Raw genomic sequence first — 19,003 nt, forward strand, 5'->3', positions numbered from 1 at the left:
TAAAGAGCTAATTTTAATTCTCTTAAAACTTGAGCATACTAAAAAAAAAAAAAATCTTGGAGCATACCATAAATGTGTTATAATTCATGAAAGTGCTATAAAAACACTTTGTAAATATATTATATTCAATAATAGTATTTAATTTAATTTTTACTATTTTACCTTATATACTTATAACCATGGAGATGATATACTTAGAGTTCCCAATCATTAACTGAGAGAAATAAGGTCAAGATGTTGCCCAAATATTGAACACTTACTGAGAGCATACTATGTGCCTGGTGGTTTAAACAGTTCATTTAGTTCTCCCCATCAACCCTTTTTTACAGAGACAAAGAGGTTAAATACTTTTCTCCAGTGACAGATCTGGATTTGAACTGGGGTATTCTGACTCTAGAATTCATGTTCTTAATCACCAAGCATCTTTCTGGGCTACTCTGCTGTTCTCTGTCTCTTTCTTTCTCTCTCTCTCGCCTGTTCCCCAAAATAGAATTCTTTAAATGAGTACAATATGATGTTAAAGGAGAATTGGGAAATGTGTCTTATAACTATTTGGTGCAAAATTTTCAATATGATATATATTACTTTTTTGTCTTATACGTCTTCCATAGATACCTTTTTTGTTCTTGTTTGTCCTCACATGAGGATATTTTCCCATTGATTTTTAGAGAGAGTGGAAGGGAGAGAGGAAGAGGGAACATCCATGTGAGAGAGACACATTGATTGGTTGTCCCCTGCATGTGCCCTGACTAGGGTTAGGGATCAAGCCTGCAGGCAAGGTACGTGCCCTTGACCAGAATCAAACCCACATCTCTTCAGTTCGCAGGCCAGTGCTGTATCCACTGAACCAAACTGGCTAGGGCCCCTAGATATCTTTAGCCAAACTTTACCTGCAACTTTTAGGTCTGAAATGACTGACTGATTATAGCATATTGAAACTTTCGTAATGATAGTTTTTGTTGTTAATCCTCATCTGAAGATATTTTTCCCCCATTGATTTTTAGAGAGAGTCTGTAAAGATTATAGCTGGTGTCATAATCTTTGGTCTATAACAGAATTTCATTGTTATGTCCTTTGTATAGCATTATTTCTAGACTCTCTTTCCAAATTTCAATTATTTGGAAGGACCCCAACAGCCAAACTGTAATAAAATAAAAGAGTACTTCCAAACTGAGAATTGAGAGGTCTCACATGTAAGGAATGTGATAGCAGAAGGAAGCAAGGGCACAGTACGTATCTGGCCAAAGCTTGGGATGTGTGGAAGGGTAAAATTAAATTTAATAAATTGCACAAATGATTGTGATATTGTAAATAATCTCCTCCCTACCCCCAAAGGATTTTCTGGCCTTTGGAGAGTTAATATTTTTCTTTTTTTAAGTTGCAGACTCCAGCCTCTTTTGCACAAAGTGTCCAGGAACTAACAATTGCTCTCCAGCGAACTGGAGATCCAGCAAATTTGAACCGACTAAGACCCCATTTGGAGCTATTAGCAAACATTGACCCCAGTCCAGGTAAACCCAGGAATGTTAATGGACTGTCCTATGTGTGCTTTAGTGCTGCTAAATGAATCTTTTAATTATTTTTTGTTGCCAATCTGAGAATGGCTATTGCAAATTTCTTCTGCGGTATTTAAGTTCTGCCCCCATTTTTGTCTGTCTTTCTATATTACTTCAACTAATATTTATTTAATACTTTTTATTATGCTGTTCATTTCACCAGCACAGTAGATTCTCTCTGAAACCCTTTTTTCTTTTTTCTCTCATTGTCGAGTTGTGCTTTATTTTACCATTCTCATCATTTTTGACTAAAGTTTTTTCATTTTTTTCTAAATCATATGTCATTAGTTGTATGTGTTTGGTCCCATGTTTTCCTTCTCTGTATCTCATTCCATCAAGTATCTCTCTTATTTTCACCCCTTTTCCTGTTCTTTCTTGACCTGAAAATCACCCAAACTTCATTTTTTTCTCCTAATACTTCATCTGAGATATTTGCTTGTATTCTATTGTCCTTGTGTTTATTTCCACTACTGATATGAAACCCTCTTAACATTCACTAGTAACCTCCCAGTTTCTTATTCCAAAGGCAGCTTCTTAGTCTTTAAATTACTTGATTTGTCTTCAGCATTTGACTACTTCCTTGATACAGAAACTCTTGTAATAGCTTATAACTGTAGTCTTATGGTTTTCTTCTGACCTGTCTACCTGCTAGTTCTCTCTTATTTTTACCATTCTTCCCTCTCCTGCCCATCAAGGAGTTGGCTGGTTGTATTCTTAGAATTTTGTTTTTCTGTGCACTCTGTTGAAGGTGGTCATTCATTCCCAGCATCAGGTATTAACTCTTTATAGATAACTAAAGGCCCAGCGCATGAATTCGTGCACGGGTGGGGCCCCTTGGACTGGCCTGTGGGGATCGGGCCCCAGTTCATGCCCCCAGCCTTGCAGCACCACTGCCCCACGTGACACCCTGTGGTGGCCTGACACCACCCCCTCAACTGCTCTACCATCCTGCCTGCAGGGCAGTCGATTGGGGCCGGGCTCCTGTACCCCACCACCTCTGGTTGCTGTCTGCGGGGTGATCAGCAGGGTGATCAGGGCCCCTGCTTGCACCTGCTTTGGCCTGATGCCACCCAATCACCTGCTCCACCATCCTGCCATGGTCCCACTCATCAGGGCCAGCAGCACCTCCACTGCCACCCACTGCCAGTGCCACATCGCTGATGCCTGCTATGTTCCATTCCACCCCTTGGTGGTCTGCGCAAATGATCGAACTCCCAGTCGAATAATTTGCCTATATAATAGGCTTTTATTATATAGAATAGGCTCCCAAATATCTCTATCACTGTTTTCTCTTCATTACTCCAGACCCTCTTTCTGAGATTCACCATCATCTTATTTCGTCTTCACTCATTACCCTCTCTTCCTCCTATTCCCATTCTCTGAAAATGACCTTATTCTTAAAGTATGTGAGCTTAAAACTTGAGTCTTTTGTGTTACTTTATATCTTTTCCTTTCACTTATTCTACATACTATTCCAGACAATAGGATCTATCTGTTCTTTCACAATATCCCTTTATCCCATGTCCATTAATATTAATACGCCTTAATGAGGCCTCAGTCCTTTTCCAAAGATTGAATGCCATCCATTCCACTTACTGCTACAAAATAAATCACAGCTCTCATTTCTGTGTCCATAAGCTTTCAGTGATACCCTATCGAATAAGGTTTTAAAATCCTGACTGTGGCATTCAGAGCTCTCTAATTTTTATCAATCTACTTTTGTAGATTTACTATCAAAACTGCTTAATCAAACCAGATTAGATCCATTCCTAGAACACAACAATCCGCCACACACACTGATCATTCTGAGCAATCAAAAGAGCACTTTCACAAGCTCACCACTCCATCAACCCCTAGCCTGTCTACCTGCATCTGTGCCAGTAGAATATATGCTCCTTAAGTAAGCATGGATAAACTGTACTTGTACCTAAGGCCACCCTCTCCTCTCCTATACTAATATCATCTTGTCAAGGCTGTCTTCCAGACAGACTTGTTTCTTACCAGTTTTTCTTCTCTACTAGAGTATTTTTATCACATACAAATATATAATTATTCCTCTCATTGTAACACACTTTTGACACCATTTGCCATCCACCCACCACTCCATTTTTCTATTTCTCTCCTTTTTATAGCACTCTCTTGAGCTTACTGTAGCCAGACATTTATCTCTACCACTTAATTCAGTGTGCTTTTGTCAACGTTACAAGTGTCTTCCTCTTAGCTGACTCCATACATCAGCTCTTGATACTCAATTGTATTTTAACTATTAGCAGCATTTACCATTGTTGTTTACTTTACTTTTTGCAACACTTTTTTCACTTGAATTCAGGCCACTACTCTCCTAGTTTCATTCTTTCTTTATAGGATCTTCTTTCTCAGCCTCTGTTGCTGGTTTCTCCTCTCCATTTTCCCCCCTAGTCTCTCATTTTTGGAGTGCTTCTCGAGTTTAATCCTTGTATCTCTTCTGTTTTCTATTTATACCCATTCCCTAGATTGTGCTTGAAATATTATTTAAGTCTACAGTTGTTTTATTTTTACAGATCTTAGCATTTCTGAAATTGGAAGGCATTTGAACAATCAGTGATATGTGATAACTTAATTAGCTATCTTTTTTTAAATTATGGGGTCACATAAAATACTGGTTTGTGGTGTTACAATTGATGGTATTTTAGGATCTATGAAACATATCTCCAGCCCACATCTTTTTCCAGAATTCTTTTTTATATCTATCTGCCTGCTCAATATCCAACCTCTCTATTTGACTATCAGATAGGAATTTTGAACTTAATCAGTTGAAAAGTGAGTTCCAAGCTTCCTCTCCACCCCCATTCCAGTTAGTGGCAATTCCTGTCTTCCATTTCCTCAGTCTAAAGGCCTAGGTGATATCTTCAACTTATCTTTCTAAGGTACATCTGCTCCATCAGCATATCCTGTAAAATCCATTTAGAATCCACCTACTATCACTTTCACTTCTACAGCCCTTATCTCTCTTCATGGACTATAGAATTGCCTCCTGGTGTCTGTCTGGTTTAAGCATAGGCACCAAAGTGACTGTTACCCCTCTGCTCAAAATTCCTCAGGGCCTTCGTCAGTCAATAAAAGCCAAAATCTTTTCCATGACTTACCAGGTCTCCCAAGATCTGGTCTTCCTTTACCTTTCTCTTTGTTTCTCCTCTTTTCCATCCAACTTACTTCACTCTGGTTTCAGCTCCTTATACATGCCAGGCATACTCTCACAGTGGCTTTGCACTGCGTCTTCCTTCTTCCCAGAATATTTTTCTCCTAGTATATCAACCTTTCTTTCAGGTCTTTGGTTAAATGTAACCTTGTCAAGGACGCCTTCTCAGGCTACCATGTCTGAAATTTTACACGTACCTGTACCCGTCTCACTCCCCTCCTTTACTTATTTAACTAATTATTATCAAAATACTTTGTATTTTGGTTATTCATCTTACCTATTGTCTGGCTCCTCTCCTTGAATACAGCAGTGGTTTTTGTTTGATTGCCACTGCTTCCCCAGCAATGAGAACAATCCTTAGGAATTAGAAATTCAAAAAACAAAAACAAAAAACTTTTTTTGTGTGACTATGCTTTTTACTTTCTCTGTTATCTTCATCCTTTTGTTGTTAAAATTCCCTGTGCCCTTCAAAGCCTAGTTTAGATTTAGACATTCTAAATCTTTCAGAATGTCTCCCAGCACAAGTCATATCTGCATCTGTGTTCTCATTTTATATTTCTTTTAAAGAATACTTCATATAAAGCCCTGTGGTTAATTTTTCCTTTATAAAATCTCAATGCTGGCCCTGGACAAATAACTTACTAAATGAAGAGGATGTATAGTAGAGTTGCTTTATATATTAGCTCTTCTGTGGAACTTTAAAAATATTCTGTTTACCAATACTTGATTTATGCAAAATTTCAAAATAGTCATTACAAATTAAGTTGCCTGTAGACAATCCACAGTTAAGTTTTGTTTGGTACACAGTGTTGGCCTGCAAATATTCCAAATTTTTTAGATACCAACACATAAAAACTGGGTAATTTTACATTAAAAAAAATCTCAAATTTCACCTTTCCCCGGGAAACTGGTGTATATGGCAGGGCCAGCCTTGCATTTTCATGTAACAACCATCAGCTAAGGTTTAATAGTGACCGTGACTTTAGATGTGAAACATACTCTCCATTTCGACACAGTTCCTGCCTTTTTCTGTTGTCATTTCCAAAATTAAGCATCTGTTGACAGTTGCCATTTATCGTCTGGCCTACTTAATTCCCTTATGTTACCTTCCTTGTTCCAATAGCTATTTTAGTTTATAGCCCCAGATTTAGAAGAATATAGCTATTCTTTACAATGATGTTAAGGAGAACAAGCTATTACTACCTGAAGCTTAAGTTAATTTCACTGAAGAGCTGACACATCTCCTTTATTAATTTAATATTGAGCAAAACATTGGATAACATTGTTTAAAAATTGATTTTTATTTTTTGTGTAGATGCTCCTCCTCCTACTTGGGAACAGCTAGAAAATGGATTGGTTGCTGTGCGTACAGTGGTACATGGGCTGGTTGATTACATCCAGAACCACAGCAAGAAAGGAGCAGATCAACAGCAGGTAAGAGACACAAGCCAGTGAAGTAACACGAGCATTTTAAAGCTCTGACTGTAGAAACGATACAGTAAGTTAGTGTGGTTAGCAGCCAGTTTCCTGGATCAGCCTAGTAATTTTATGTGACAACATTGAATGAAATAATGTACTGGACTCACTGTTCACATTGGATATAGCAGCGTTTGCTTCTGCGCTAAAGTTTATTCAATTTAAATTAAATTATTCTCTTTGGTTACTATTACATCTCTGTCAGACAACAGGTATCACTTTTTAGTGCTAATACTACATCTCTCCAGTGCTGCTCACTTATTTGTAAATGCTTTTTCTATATTAGTATTTTAACATTTTTCATTCATAATATCTGTTATGCCAAATTTTCCTCAAGTATTTTAAGATGAAATTTATGGCACTAAAATATAATAGATCATGTGGCTAAAGTTTTTCATTTTATTCCCCAGAATTTTGTTTTGTTCTGAGATTTTATGTTAGGTTCATTAGATCTTTTATTCTTCAGTAATAAAGAGAAATTAAAACTTTGTTTTTAATTCATCTGGCTCAGGTAAATACTAACGATGATGATTTACTATTCTTATCTTCTTTGGGAGATAAATGTTAAAACTGTCCCAAGAAGAATAATATGGATATACTTACCATAATCAATTTAAGAACAGATCAGAGCTTTATGTTTTGATTCAGAAATAAAAGAAATCAAAATCTATTTTAACTCCCTATTCCACTAGACATAAATAATGTAACAAAAATAGTAAGAATAACCTTGAAATTCTGGCAGTAGATGATAAAATACATTAAGTATCATTTTGCTTAGTATTGTATTTGATATTAACTCCCAGATCTGTTGTTCTGCCTTATCACTGAGTTGTAAATTATGTTTCCTTTATACCTTTGGATATATGTTAAGTCTTTGATATAGTCTACTCAGGCGTCTTCAAACTACGGCCCGCGGGCCACATGCGGCCCGCAGAGGAGTCTGATCCGGCCCGCCAGGTTTTTTGGGCAGTGAGCGCAGCCGAGGTGTTACAGTAGGAATTAGTAGTTCATATAGTCCGGCCCTCCAGCTGTCTGAGGGACCGTGATCTGGCCCCCACTTTAAAAAGTTTGAAGACGCCTGGAGCCTATGTCAAAAATTGGTTACAGAATATTTTTTCAGTTATAGGGCCTATTGTAGATTTTGTGGTATGTTATAAAGAAGCATAATTCTAAGTAGACTGTCCTACACATTTTTAAAAGCAAATATTAGAACACAGTTTAAACATTTGAAAGTCCTAAATGCTAATGGTTTAGGACAGTGGTCTGCAAACCGCCGCCCGAGAGCCACATGGGGCTCTTTGGCCCCTTGAGTGTTCTAACACCACTTCTTCAAAATAGACTCGCTCAGGCTGAAAACTGACTTCTGCGCATGGGCCACGAAGTTGTACATGCGTGCCCACACGTGGTATTTTGTGGAAGAGCCTCACACTTAAGAGGCCAAAGAGCCGCATGTGGCTCGTGAGCCTCGGTTTGTCAACCACTGGTTTAGGACTTTCGTTACAAACCTAGAAAGAAGATCATAGTGCCCCCTTGAGACTTAATCAAGAATTTATGTGATGGTGCATGTTTGAGAACATACCAGAAAATTTGGCTACATTCTTTTTAATTAACTTACTTATTTTGGGACCCTGAGACTTCAGACAAAATGATTTTCTAGCACTTTTGTTCACGGTAGGCTAAGTGTGTGAATCAATCTGAATTGTATATCTAGATTACCAAGATTCTAAAATGGCAGTGAAAAATTTCCATCTGTTTTTAATGTCTAATGTTTCAATTTTGGTCTTAGCCTCCACAGCATAGCAAATACAAGACATACATGTGTCGAGATATGAAGCAGAGAGGAGGATGCCCTCGTGGGGCCAGCTGTACATTTGCACACTCCCAGGAGGAACTGGAAAAGTAAGTGAGAAAGGCATTAGCCTCAGCCTTCTGATAGATAAGGTTGAATTATTAAGTAGAATAACTTTCTGTCATTGAGAAATACAAGAGGAGTAGATGCATTCTCTTTATAATAAACAGGAAATGTTTAGAAAATAATGCAAAATTTTAAAAAGAAAATTGAATCAATTTTTTCAGCTTTCTTTATATCATGCCTAAATATAGGAAACTAGCCGAAACCAGTTTGGCTCAGTGGATAGAGCGTCGGCCTGCGAACTGAAAGGTCCTGGGTTCGATTCTGGTCAGGGGCATGTATCTTGGTTGCGGGCATATCCCCAGTGGGGGTGTGCAAGAGGCGGCTGATCAATTTTTCTCTCTCATCGATGTTTCTAGCTCTCTATCCCTCTCTCCTCCTCTCTGTAAAAAATCAATAAAATATATTTGGGGGGGAAAAATAGGAAACTATGGTTAACCAAATCTAGAAGTGAATCATTATAACTATCAAAAAAATGAAAGTTCTAAGAATTTTCATCAGTTTTAACTGACTTTAACTAAATGAATAGTGCATTACCAATGGAAAAATTGGCCCTTTGCTCTATTAAAGGAATTATTTTATTTCCTGGTTCAATTTCACAGGCTTAATTTAAATTTCAAGAATCAGATAATTCCAATGATGTTAAATTTTTCAGCACATAATAGAAAGAAAAACCTTTTAATTTTTTTATAAAACCAGTAATACTAACTTTGACAAACTCACACAATTAAACTACAAATTTATCCTGTATGTTAATACTTTTTTTTTTTAATATATTTTATTGATTTTGTATAGAGAGGAAGGGAGAGAGATAGAAAGCTAGAAACATCGATGAGAGACAGTCATCGATCAGCTGCCTCTTGCACACCCCCTACTGGGGATATGCCCGCAACCAAGGTACATGCCCTTGACCGGAATCGAACCCGGGTCCCTTCAGTCCCCAAGCCGACGCTCTATCCATTGAGCCAAACCAGTCTCGGCTGTTAATACTTCTTAAGTCTCAAATATTAAAATTAGAATTCAATAATACATTAAAATAGATGCCATGGCTAACTACAAAGGTAGCAAAATACTAGTTACTAAGGTAAGAGAAGAAATACCTTGTGGTTATATCCAAAGATTCCAAAAGGCATTTGAATAAAACCTAATGTCCATAATAGATCAAAATCCCCTATCAGGACAATAATAACATATACAAAAGCCAGTATGAAAGTATCATACTTAATTAGTGTAATTAATTATAACTAATTAGATGTAGTCTCATTTAAATGAAGAATAAAGCAAAATTTTCAGCTAGACTAGTAGCAAGACAGTTAGTTAATGTTCTGGAAGTAATAACAAATGTATGTAAGAGTAAAATAGACTTAAAATTATTACATGGAGCAATTCAAGAAAACTACTGAAGCTAAAGAAACGAGTTTAGTAAGGTGGTAATTCAGAAAAAAAATTAAATAACTTGCTGTGATATAAACCAGTAAAGTGAAATTAAGGATTCCTTTTGTATTAACAACAAAAAGACAAATACCAAGTAATAAGAAATATTCAGTATCTTTATTAATTGAATTAGTAGACTAGCTAGGAACATAAAGGAAGAATTTATAAATGACAGAATACTATATTTTTAGGTAAGACTGGGCATTATAAAAGTTTTGTTTTTTAAAAGTAATATGCAAATAGCCAAGAAGATTCTAAAGAAAAAGGAACTTAATCAGTAATTATTAGCCAGTATTATGAGCTAAAATGAATATAAATGCTTGTTGAGAGTATAGAAATAGATCAATTAAATATAATAGAAAATCTAGAAGGAGTTCCAGATACATGGGCATATGTGCCAGAGGAGGCATTTTATAACAATAATAAAAAAGATGATGAAATAACTGCTATCCTTTTGGAAAAATAATTATAGCTGGTTCTTATCTGTATACAAAAATGAATTACAAATGTATCTGAGATTTAAATATTTAAGAAGGAAACCACAGAGTACTTAGAGATTTTTGTTATTGTTACATAATTTCACAGTAGGAAAGGTTTTTGGAAGCATGACAACCTAGCATCCATAAAGATGATTTATAAATTTAGAATTCAATAATACATTAAAATAAATACCATGAAAAGTAAAAACTAAGATATGTCCTAAACACCACAATTGAAAGAAAAAAGATTAGTAGGAAAATGATATACAAGGGCTGATAATCCCTAACCTAGAATGAGCTCCTATAAATCTGTAAGAACAAAGAACCAGTGGAAAGATAGAATATGAATACTCATTGCCAATAAACCTGTTCAACTTCAGTAATTGCTAAAGAATGCAAATAAAAATAAAACTTGGTATTTTTGAACTATCAATTAACAAAGATTGATACTACCCAGTGTTTGATGACATACTGAAAAATAACTTTATCAGTAGGATTAAAACAGTTTCTAATGTGCTTACATGAGACTTAGCAAGTCTGCTTCTGGTTACTCACACAAGGGTGCAAATACATGTATTAATTATCCATTATTACAATGTTTTACCAGCAAAAAAAGTTAGGAATAACTTAAAATGTACTGACTTAAAGGAATAGTCAGGATTATAAAGTGGAGAAAAAATTACTAAGCAGTCATATATGACCCTATTTCTGTAAACAGTATATATGAATATTATGTACATATGAATATTAAGGCAGGATATGGAGAGGAAATCTGTATGATTATATACCAGATTGTTATCAGTGGTTACCCCTGATAGGTAGATGGTTTTTTTCCCCCTAGAAATTTGTCAGATATGGGAAACATTTGAAAAAATACCATTACTCTGTTTGGGGTTTGTGTTTGGAATTTTTTTAAATTCACTAAATAGTTGTGAATAGATTTGCTTTCATTGTTGAGGACCACAGATACTGGAGTTTAATGACTTAATTTTTTCCTGTGGTTAAATTTAGAATCTACAAGCCTTTTATACCACAGCGTCTGTTTTAAATTTAGGCATTATTCTACATGATTTCCATTAACCCAATTTTGAAATAATTTCAGTTCTGCATAGGCACACTTATAATCAGCATCAGATCTGATACAAATTACAATTCTTGATTATTTAAATGATTTAATGGAATAAATTATAAATTTTCCCAGTGCATACTGGCCTTTTGTTTTATTCTTAATTTATAATATATGCTCACTGTCCCAAAGCATTTGAGGAACATCTAAGATAAAATTTTTCAGAACACTGTCCTTTAAAGTTTTTTTTACCCTCTTCTCCAATAAGTTTTAGAAATAGAAATTTCAATGAAAATAACAGTTATATTAATACAAATATTAATTAGCATAATTTTCTTAAAATTTTAAAAATTAATTTCATAGAAGAAGGGAGAAGGAGAGAGAGAAAGAGAGAGAGAGAGAGAGAGAGAGAGAGAAAGAAACATCAATAATGAGAGAGAATCATTGATTGGCTGCCTTCTGCACGCTCTCCTACTAGGAATCCACAATCCGGACATGTGCCCTGACTGGGAATCGAACCACAACCTCCTAGTTCAGTGGTTGGCAAACTGTGGCTCGAGAGCCACATGCAGCTCAAGAGCCGTGGTTTGCCGCTCTGTTGATAATGAGTTTGCCGACCACTGGTAGACTAAATGTTACCAGTGTAGTTGGAAGCTGTGAGGATTAGGCAATTGTGGCATATTATATGCAAAGAGGTAAAAGGTAGTATATGACAGTGGTCGGCAAACTCATTAACAGCCGCAGTTTGCCGACCACTGTCCTAGTTCATAGGTCGACATTCAACCACTGACACACACTAGCTAGGCTTAATTAGCATGATTTGTATTGTTACAAATATTATGAGGAATTTTATACTTAATCAGTGTGTCTTGCTTGAGATTTCATACAGGCCTATAATTTTCTTTGTATTGTCTTTATCTGCTTTTTGGAATTAGGATAATATTGGCCTCATAAAATGAGCTTGGATATATCTGCACATGCACATTCTCAAGTTTATAGCTAAAGCCAATGTTTGAAGAGAATTTCTAGAAAACAGTATGCTTAGAATCTTTTAACTTTTGTATCTGTTTCTTAAATGCATTTGTGTTCTTGGTTTTGCTTTTGTAATTTTGATGTTGGTATGTTGCTTTGCTCTTTACATAGATTTCGTAAAATGAACAAACGCTTGGGTCCCAGAAAACCCCTGAGTGCCTCTATGGGTCAGCTTAATGAGGTGGGCCTGCCTTCAGCAGCTATCCTTCCTGACGAAGGTGCGGTGGATTTGCCCAACAGAAAACCCCCTGCTCTGCCCAATGGGATTGTGTCAGCAGGGAACACAGTAACGCAGCTGATTCCCCGAGGAACAGACCCCAGCTACGATTCTACTCTGAAACCAGGAAAGATGGATCATCTGAGCAGCAGCGCCCCCGGATCCCCTCCTGACCTGTACGTCATTTTCCTAACTTACATTTTAAATTTTCTTCTTTATAAATACGAAGTAGAGGAAAAGAAAAATAATCAGGTTTTTAAAACTAAATTTTTGGCCATCTTGTTCTTTTTTATTTCTATTTCTTATGTTAATTGATTTTTAAGAAAGCATAGGTGAAATAAGGTAAAATTTTATACATTTTGTAAAAGGTATGACTATCAGAAGAAAATAGTTTCCCCATTTTGTGGCATTTCTTTTTCACATTTAATAATTTATGTACATTTCAAGACCTTAAGCTTGACTTACAGAATTTTATTCCCATAGGCTAGAAACTGTCCCCAAGAATATTCCACATCCTGTACCTCCAAGGGGGCCATCAGACCTGCCTCCTATGCCTGTCACTAAACCAATGCAGATGGTGCCCCGGGGTTCGCAGTTATATCCCGCCCAGCAGGCAGACGTGTATTACCAGGATCCTCGAGGAGCCGCTCCGCCATTTGAACCAGCACCTTATCAGCAGGGTAATGATCTTTCCTTTATTGCGCTCACTTTTCTTAGGAGTTGTGGGAACGATTCCAGATAAGAATGATCGTATTTGCAGTAGCCTCCTTAAGATAAGTGTATTTTTTTTAAAATATATTTTATTGATATTTTACAGAGAGGAGGAAGGGAGAGATATATAGAGAACTAGAAACGTCGATGAGAGAGAAACATCGACCAGCTGCCTCTTGCACACCCCCTACTGGGGATGTGCCGGCAACCAAGGTACATGCCCTTGGCCGGAATCGAACCTGGGACCTTTCAGTCCGCAGACCGAAGCTCTACCACTGAGCCAAACCGGTTTCGGCAGATAAGTGTATTTTTTAATACTTTGAGGAAAAACAGATTTTATGATCAGCTAAACAGTATAAAATACGTGAAGTAACAAACCTATAAAAGAAAATTACCTTAACTACTAAAAGCAGTTAGTTGTATGTTAAATATGTTCATACACGGGATGGGAAAAGTAGGTTTACAGTTCTACAAATAAATATATGATTAATAAATAATAATATAAGAATAAAGTGTGTTATGTACTCATAACTGTATACCTATTTTTGCCCAACCCTATATTTATGGAAATAACTAGTCGCCAAGTTAACAATGGAAATTTGCTTAGGCAGTATATGTTATCCTGACCAAAATTTTCTTCAAACATGAAAAAAGAATTTATTATTACAATGCATATAAGTTAAATACACACAGTATATTTTTCTTCTTTTCAGTTATTGACTATTTTTCTGGGTCCTGTAGTATATATGAAAAAGGCAACATACATGCCCTACCCGGTTTGACTCAGTGGATGGAGCTTTGGCCTATGGACTGAAGGGTCCCAGTTTCGATTTTGGTCAAGGGTACATGTCTGGGTTGCAGGCTCAGTCCCTGGTAAGGCAGGCAGCTGATCAATGACTCATCATTGTTTCTCTCTCTCTCCCTCTTTCTTCCTCTCTGGAAGCAATAAAAATATATTTTAAAAATTTTTTAAAGAAAAAGGCAGCATACATATATAGAGTTTGTAGTATAGAATCAATATTAGTTAAGAATAGAAAACTGTGGCTCAGCTGGCATGGCTTAGTGGTTGAACACCAACTGTGAACCAGGAGGTCTCGATTCGATTCCTGGTCAGGGCTATATGCCCAGGTTGCCGGCTTGATCCCCAGAGTGGGGCGTGCAGGAGGCAGCTGATCAATGATTTTTTCTCTTCATTGATGTTTCTATCTCTTTCTCACTCTTTCTTCCTTTCTTAAATCAATAAAAATATAAAAAATAGAAAACTGTGCCTGGCTGGTGTAATCCAGTGGTTGAGCGTCAGGTTGAATCAGGAAGTCACCAGTTCAATTTTGGGTTTCAGACTTGATCCCATGAATGTTTATGTTTCCTAGTAAATATAATAGTTATGTTATTTTTAAATGGGGATAGATTAAAGGTGTTTTCCATTGCCTTTTCCCAAGGCGCTCTCAATTGTGAATCAGAATTGTCTTCTCTACTTTCTAAAGGATAGTTCTAATTGGTACAGCATTATTAATATATATGAAAATATGATAAAAATTGGTTTGTATTTTTCTTTTGATTATCCATTGTCGGAAAAACCAAACTACTTTTGTTGAAGTGACCTTAAATACAGTTTACCAGTTAGGGTTCAATAGTTAGCAGAAAGAGGTTCAATGCATGAAGTTAGGTGTTTATAAAATAAATGGAAAGTGCTGGAAAAGCAGCTTTAAGATAGGCCTGCAGGAATAAGTCCCAGAACTAGCTGCTGAAAGAACCTGTTTTAGTGAAGAAGCAGTAAAAATTGGGACCTTATATCCTTAACTGCTAGCTCCAGAATCACATCACTTGAGGCAAAAGTCTGGAAACTGGGAAGCTGCTAGGTTTACAGATCTCCTTCCAGCTAGCACAGTGGCACATTCAGAACTCATGCAAATGAGTGATTTGTGTAACCTGAGCTTCAGGGAAATGTAGTTTTTTGCTTTCCAATGTTTGCATTGTGTTAAGGCACATCTGAAAGAAGGTCAAACAATTAAGAGAGCCAACCTATAATTGTACCCCAATAGATTCTAAATAGGTATTTTTTTTTTTCCAGGTCAATTTAATTGTCACTTTTAAGGACATTTTTAAAATGTTATTTTTCATAAAGTTAACCTGAGTACATAGCAGAGGGGAAATATCTAAAGAAATTAGTTGATTGTTAATTATTTAGTGTTGAAATATTTTAATGGACAGTCTTGTATAGAAAATTAAATCAGCTCATTGTTGCTCTGGTTGCTCTTCTGTAACATACAGGTGTGTACTACACTGCACCACAGTGTGTGTCCCGCTTTGTCCGACCTCCACCAACTGCTCCTGAGCCTGGTCCTCCCTACTTGGATCATTACCCACCCTACCTTCAAGATCGTGTTGTAAACTCTCAATATGGCACGCAGCCACAACAGTACCCACCTATGTACCCGCCACACTACGATGGCCGTCGAATATACCCTGCTCAGTCTTATCCAAGAGAGGAGATTTTCCGGGATAGTCCTATACCCATTGAGATTCCACCTGCAGCAGTACCATCCTATGTACCAGAATCCAGAGAAAGATACCAACAGGTGGAGGGTTACTACCCAGTGGCTCCTCATCCAACTCAGATCAGACCTTCGTACATCAGAGTATGCTGTATTTTTTTCTTATTACATAGATTTAATTTACTTATTGCTTAGAGTGACTGTTTAAAAAAAATAAAGCATGCCCTTATTTTTCATCTTGTCATAATTTGGGTAGTTTTTTGTTTTAAATTAAACTATTAAGGGGGGGGGGACCCACCCCACTCTCACTAATAACCCTTCATAGTTTCTGAACTTTAGATGGTTTTATTAACAATTCTAGATCTGTTTGGGAATTATGGCTTCTGACCAAAAAAAGAAACTTAAATTTAGCTCTTTGGGAAATCCTGAGAATTTGGGGGCTGGAGGGGGTTTTGTTTTGCTTTATTTTAAATGTTGGTATTTCCAAATGCTAAATAAGCTACTGCTTATTTAATATACATGCTAAATAAATAAATGTGTTTTGAAGTTCTTTTCAATTTTTACTAATGTTTGCATTTTCAGGAGCCTCCTTATAGCCGGCTTCCTCCTCCTCCCCAGCCCCACCCTAGTCTAGATGAGCTACATCGAAGACGAAAGGAAATAATGGCCCAACTAGAGGAAAGGAAGGTTATCTCTCCACCTCCTTTTGCACCTTCACCAACATTGCCGCCTACCTTCCATCAAGAGGAAGTAAGCACATCATTTTTAGTCTTGGTTATCCATTTTTTCTTTATCAGTCATTTAACATGTCCTGCCTAAGTAGTCTTTGCTTATTATTATTCTCAATGTTATGGAAACATTTTCCCATGTTTTCTTCTAAAAGATTTACCTTTTTATTTCCCATTTAGATCTATAGTCTGTCTAGATTTTTGTATCCTAGTGTTTAAAGAGTCAAGATCCATTTTTCCCCCCAGAGGATATCTCACTGACACAGCATCATTTAATAAAAAGATCATCCTTTCCCAGGGCTCTGTAGTCACCTTTATCATGGTTGGAAGACTAGATATGTTTCTGGACACATATTCTGTTTAATTGATATATTTCTGTGTACTTAGATCAACTCCACATTGTCTCAGTGTAGTTTTGTAATACATCTTATTAATTGGTGACGTTTGTTTTTCAGTTTTATTGTTCTTCAAGGTTACCTTTGCTGTTCTTGGTCCTTAGACTTTCCAGGCACCTTTTGGAATCAGCATATTGTTGTCCGCAAAAATATATGCTGCAGTTTTTATTAGGATTACATTGACTCTTTGGATCTGCACTGTCCAATATGTAACCACTAGTCCCATGTGACTACTGAGTGCAAAAAATGTGGCTAGTCCAAATTCACATGTGCTATAAGCATGAAATGTACACTGGATCTGAACATTTAGTACCCTCAAGAGCAAGATACTCATTAATATATTTCTATTAATTACATGTTAAAATGATAATACTTTGGATATGCTAGTGTTAGTTTTACAAATACATTATTAAAATTAATTTTAAGTTTCTTTTTATTTTTTAAATGTGGCTGTTAGGAATTTTTAAATTACATGTGTGAGTCTCATATTTTCATTAGACAGTGTTGCTTTAGATCCATTTGGAGAGAAGTGAATCTTTTCACTATTGAGTCTTCTAAGAGCATGGTCTTGCCTCCACTTACTTGAATCTTCTTTAATTTCTCTCATTATTATAATTTTCTGTCTTTAAAAAAATATATTTTATTGATTTTTTACAGAGAGGAAGGGAGAAGGATAGAGAGAAACATCCATCAGCTGCCTCCTGCACACCTCCTACTGGGATGTGTCCACAACCAAGGTACATGCCCTTGACCGGAATCAAACCTGAGACCTTACAGTCCGTAGGCCGACGCTCTATCCACTGAACCAAACAGATTAGGGCTAATTTTCAGTCTTGCACATCTTTCATTAAACTTACTTCTAGATAATTGATTTTTAAGCTATTTTAAATGGAATCCTTTTTGAAATTTTATTTTCTCTTTATTATTAATGTAGAGAAAAAAATATTTTTGTGTATTGACCCTCATATTCAGCAGCCTTGCTAAACTTCCTTATTAATTTTCATATTTGTTAGTTGTTTTTTAAGGATTTTCTTGCATACAGTCATATCCTCAATGAATAATGACCATTTTTCTTTTCAATCCTTATGTCTCATTTTTTTCTTATCTTGTGATAGCTAGTCCTCCAGAATGGTTTTGAATAAAAGGAATGATAGCACGTATACTTGACTTATTTGCAATATTTTAGTGAATGGAGCGTTTAATAATTCATCATTATATTTACTTTTTTTGTAGATAATTTTTATTAAATTAATAAAATTCCCCTCTCTTTAGTTTATACTACTAGTATAAATGAGATGTGCCAAATATTTATTTAAATAACTCCCCTAGCTGGTTTGGCTCAATGGATAGAGTGTCAGTCTGCAGACTGAAGGGTCCTGGGTTTGATTCTGGTCAAGGGTACATGCCTATTTGCAGTCTCAATCCCCAGTAGGGGGCATGTAGGAGCAGCTGATCAGTGGTTCTCTCTCATCATTAATGTTCTCTTTCCTTCTCCCTTTCTCTCTGAAATCAATAAAGATATATTTAATAAATAAATAAAGAGGAAAATAGCAAGATGGTAAAGATGATTCAAAGAATAGAAGAGACAGACTAGTATTAATAGTGAATATTAGGGGGGGGGAAAGAATGCTGAAATAAGGTTGCTAGAATAAACTGATTAAAGTACTACAGGGCAATAAACCACACTTTTGGGGGTTATCTTCTTTATATTTTTACAGGACACTCTTAATAGTCACCATGAATGAGTATTATTGTCTTTTTAATGTCTACAGGGTCTATAGTGGTGTTCATTTTTCCACTTCTAACATCAGTTAATTTTTTTCAGTTATGCTAGGGACTTAAAATTTCGTCTTTTCAAAAAACCAGCCTTTGCTTTATTGATATGTATTCTGGTTTGTTGATTGTACATACTGCCTGAGCTTATTAAATATGTATATATGGTGCATGTTTTGTTTTGTTTTGTTTTATTATATGTCAAACAGATCTTCTCAGTGGTGTTGTAGTTGATGCTATGTAAGGAAAATTTCTCACATCCTTTATGTGTAGAATTATTATTCTAAGCAACACTGCTGTCTGGCAGATAATGAATAACAGGAAGTGAAAAGTGAAGTGCATCAGATTCCTTATAATAAACAGTAACCTTTTGGGTCTGTGAAGGTCATAACATCTATTAATGTAATTTTACTTGTAAAGTATAAACATTACATAATGGAAAACTGTGTTGAGACATCCTAGAATCTTGTTATGCCCTACTGTTTTTTAAGAATTATGGAAAGCAATATGACACTGTGAAAAGTGAGCTAATTTTGGAATCAAACATCTTT

The 19,003-nt window shown here is 36.1% G+C and overlaps 1 protein-coding gene across 9 annotated transcripts in view; it reads left to right on the forward strand.

The window, feature by feature from the left end:
• RC3H1 (ring finger and CCCH-type domains 1) overlaps positions 1-19,003 on the forward strand; it is a 55,628-nt gene that overhangs the window by 24,430 nt on the left and 12,195 nt on the right. For 8 of the 9 annotated variants that reach the window (XM_036441924.2, XM_036441927.2, XM_036441929.2 and 5 more), the window contains 7 exons: positions 1,379-1,511; positions 6,050-6,168; positions 7,997-8,109; positions 12,245-12,526; positions 12,834-13,030; positions 15,333-15,700; positions 16,139-16,306. In XM_036441924.2, the coding sequence (XP_036297817.1) occupies positions 1,379-1,511; positions 6,050-6,168; positions 7,997-8,109; positions 12,245-12,526; positions 12,834-13,030; positions 15,333-15,700; positions 16,139-16,306 (1,380 nt within the window). The remainder of the gene's footprint in view (positions 1-1,378; positions 1,512-6,049; positions 6,169-7,996; positions 8,110-12,244; positions 12,527-12,833; positions 13,031-15,332; positions 15,701-16,138; positions 16,307-19,003) is intronic. The other variant, XM_036441926.2, reaches the window with a different exon arrangement.

Source organism: Pipistrellus kuhlii, unplaced genomic scaffold (genome assembly GCF_014108245.1).
Source record: "Pipistrellus kuhlii isolate mPipKuh1 unplaced genomic scaffold, mPipKuh1.p scaffold_m20_p_18, whole genome shotgun sequence".
NCBI classification, from domain to species: domain Eukaryota; kingdom Metazoa; phylum Chordata; class Mammalia; order Chiroptera; family Vespertilionidae; genus Pipistrellus; species Pipistrellus kuhlii.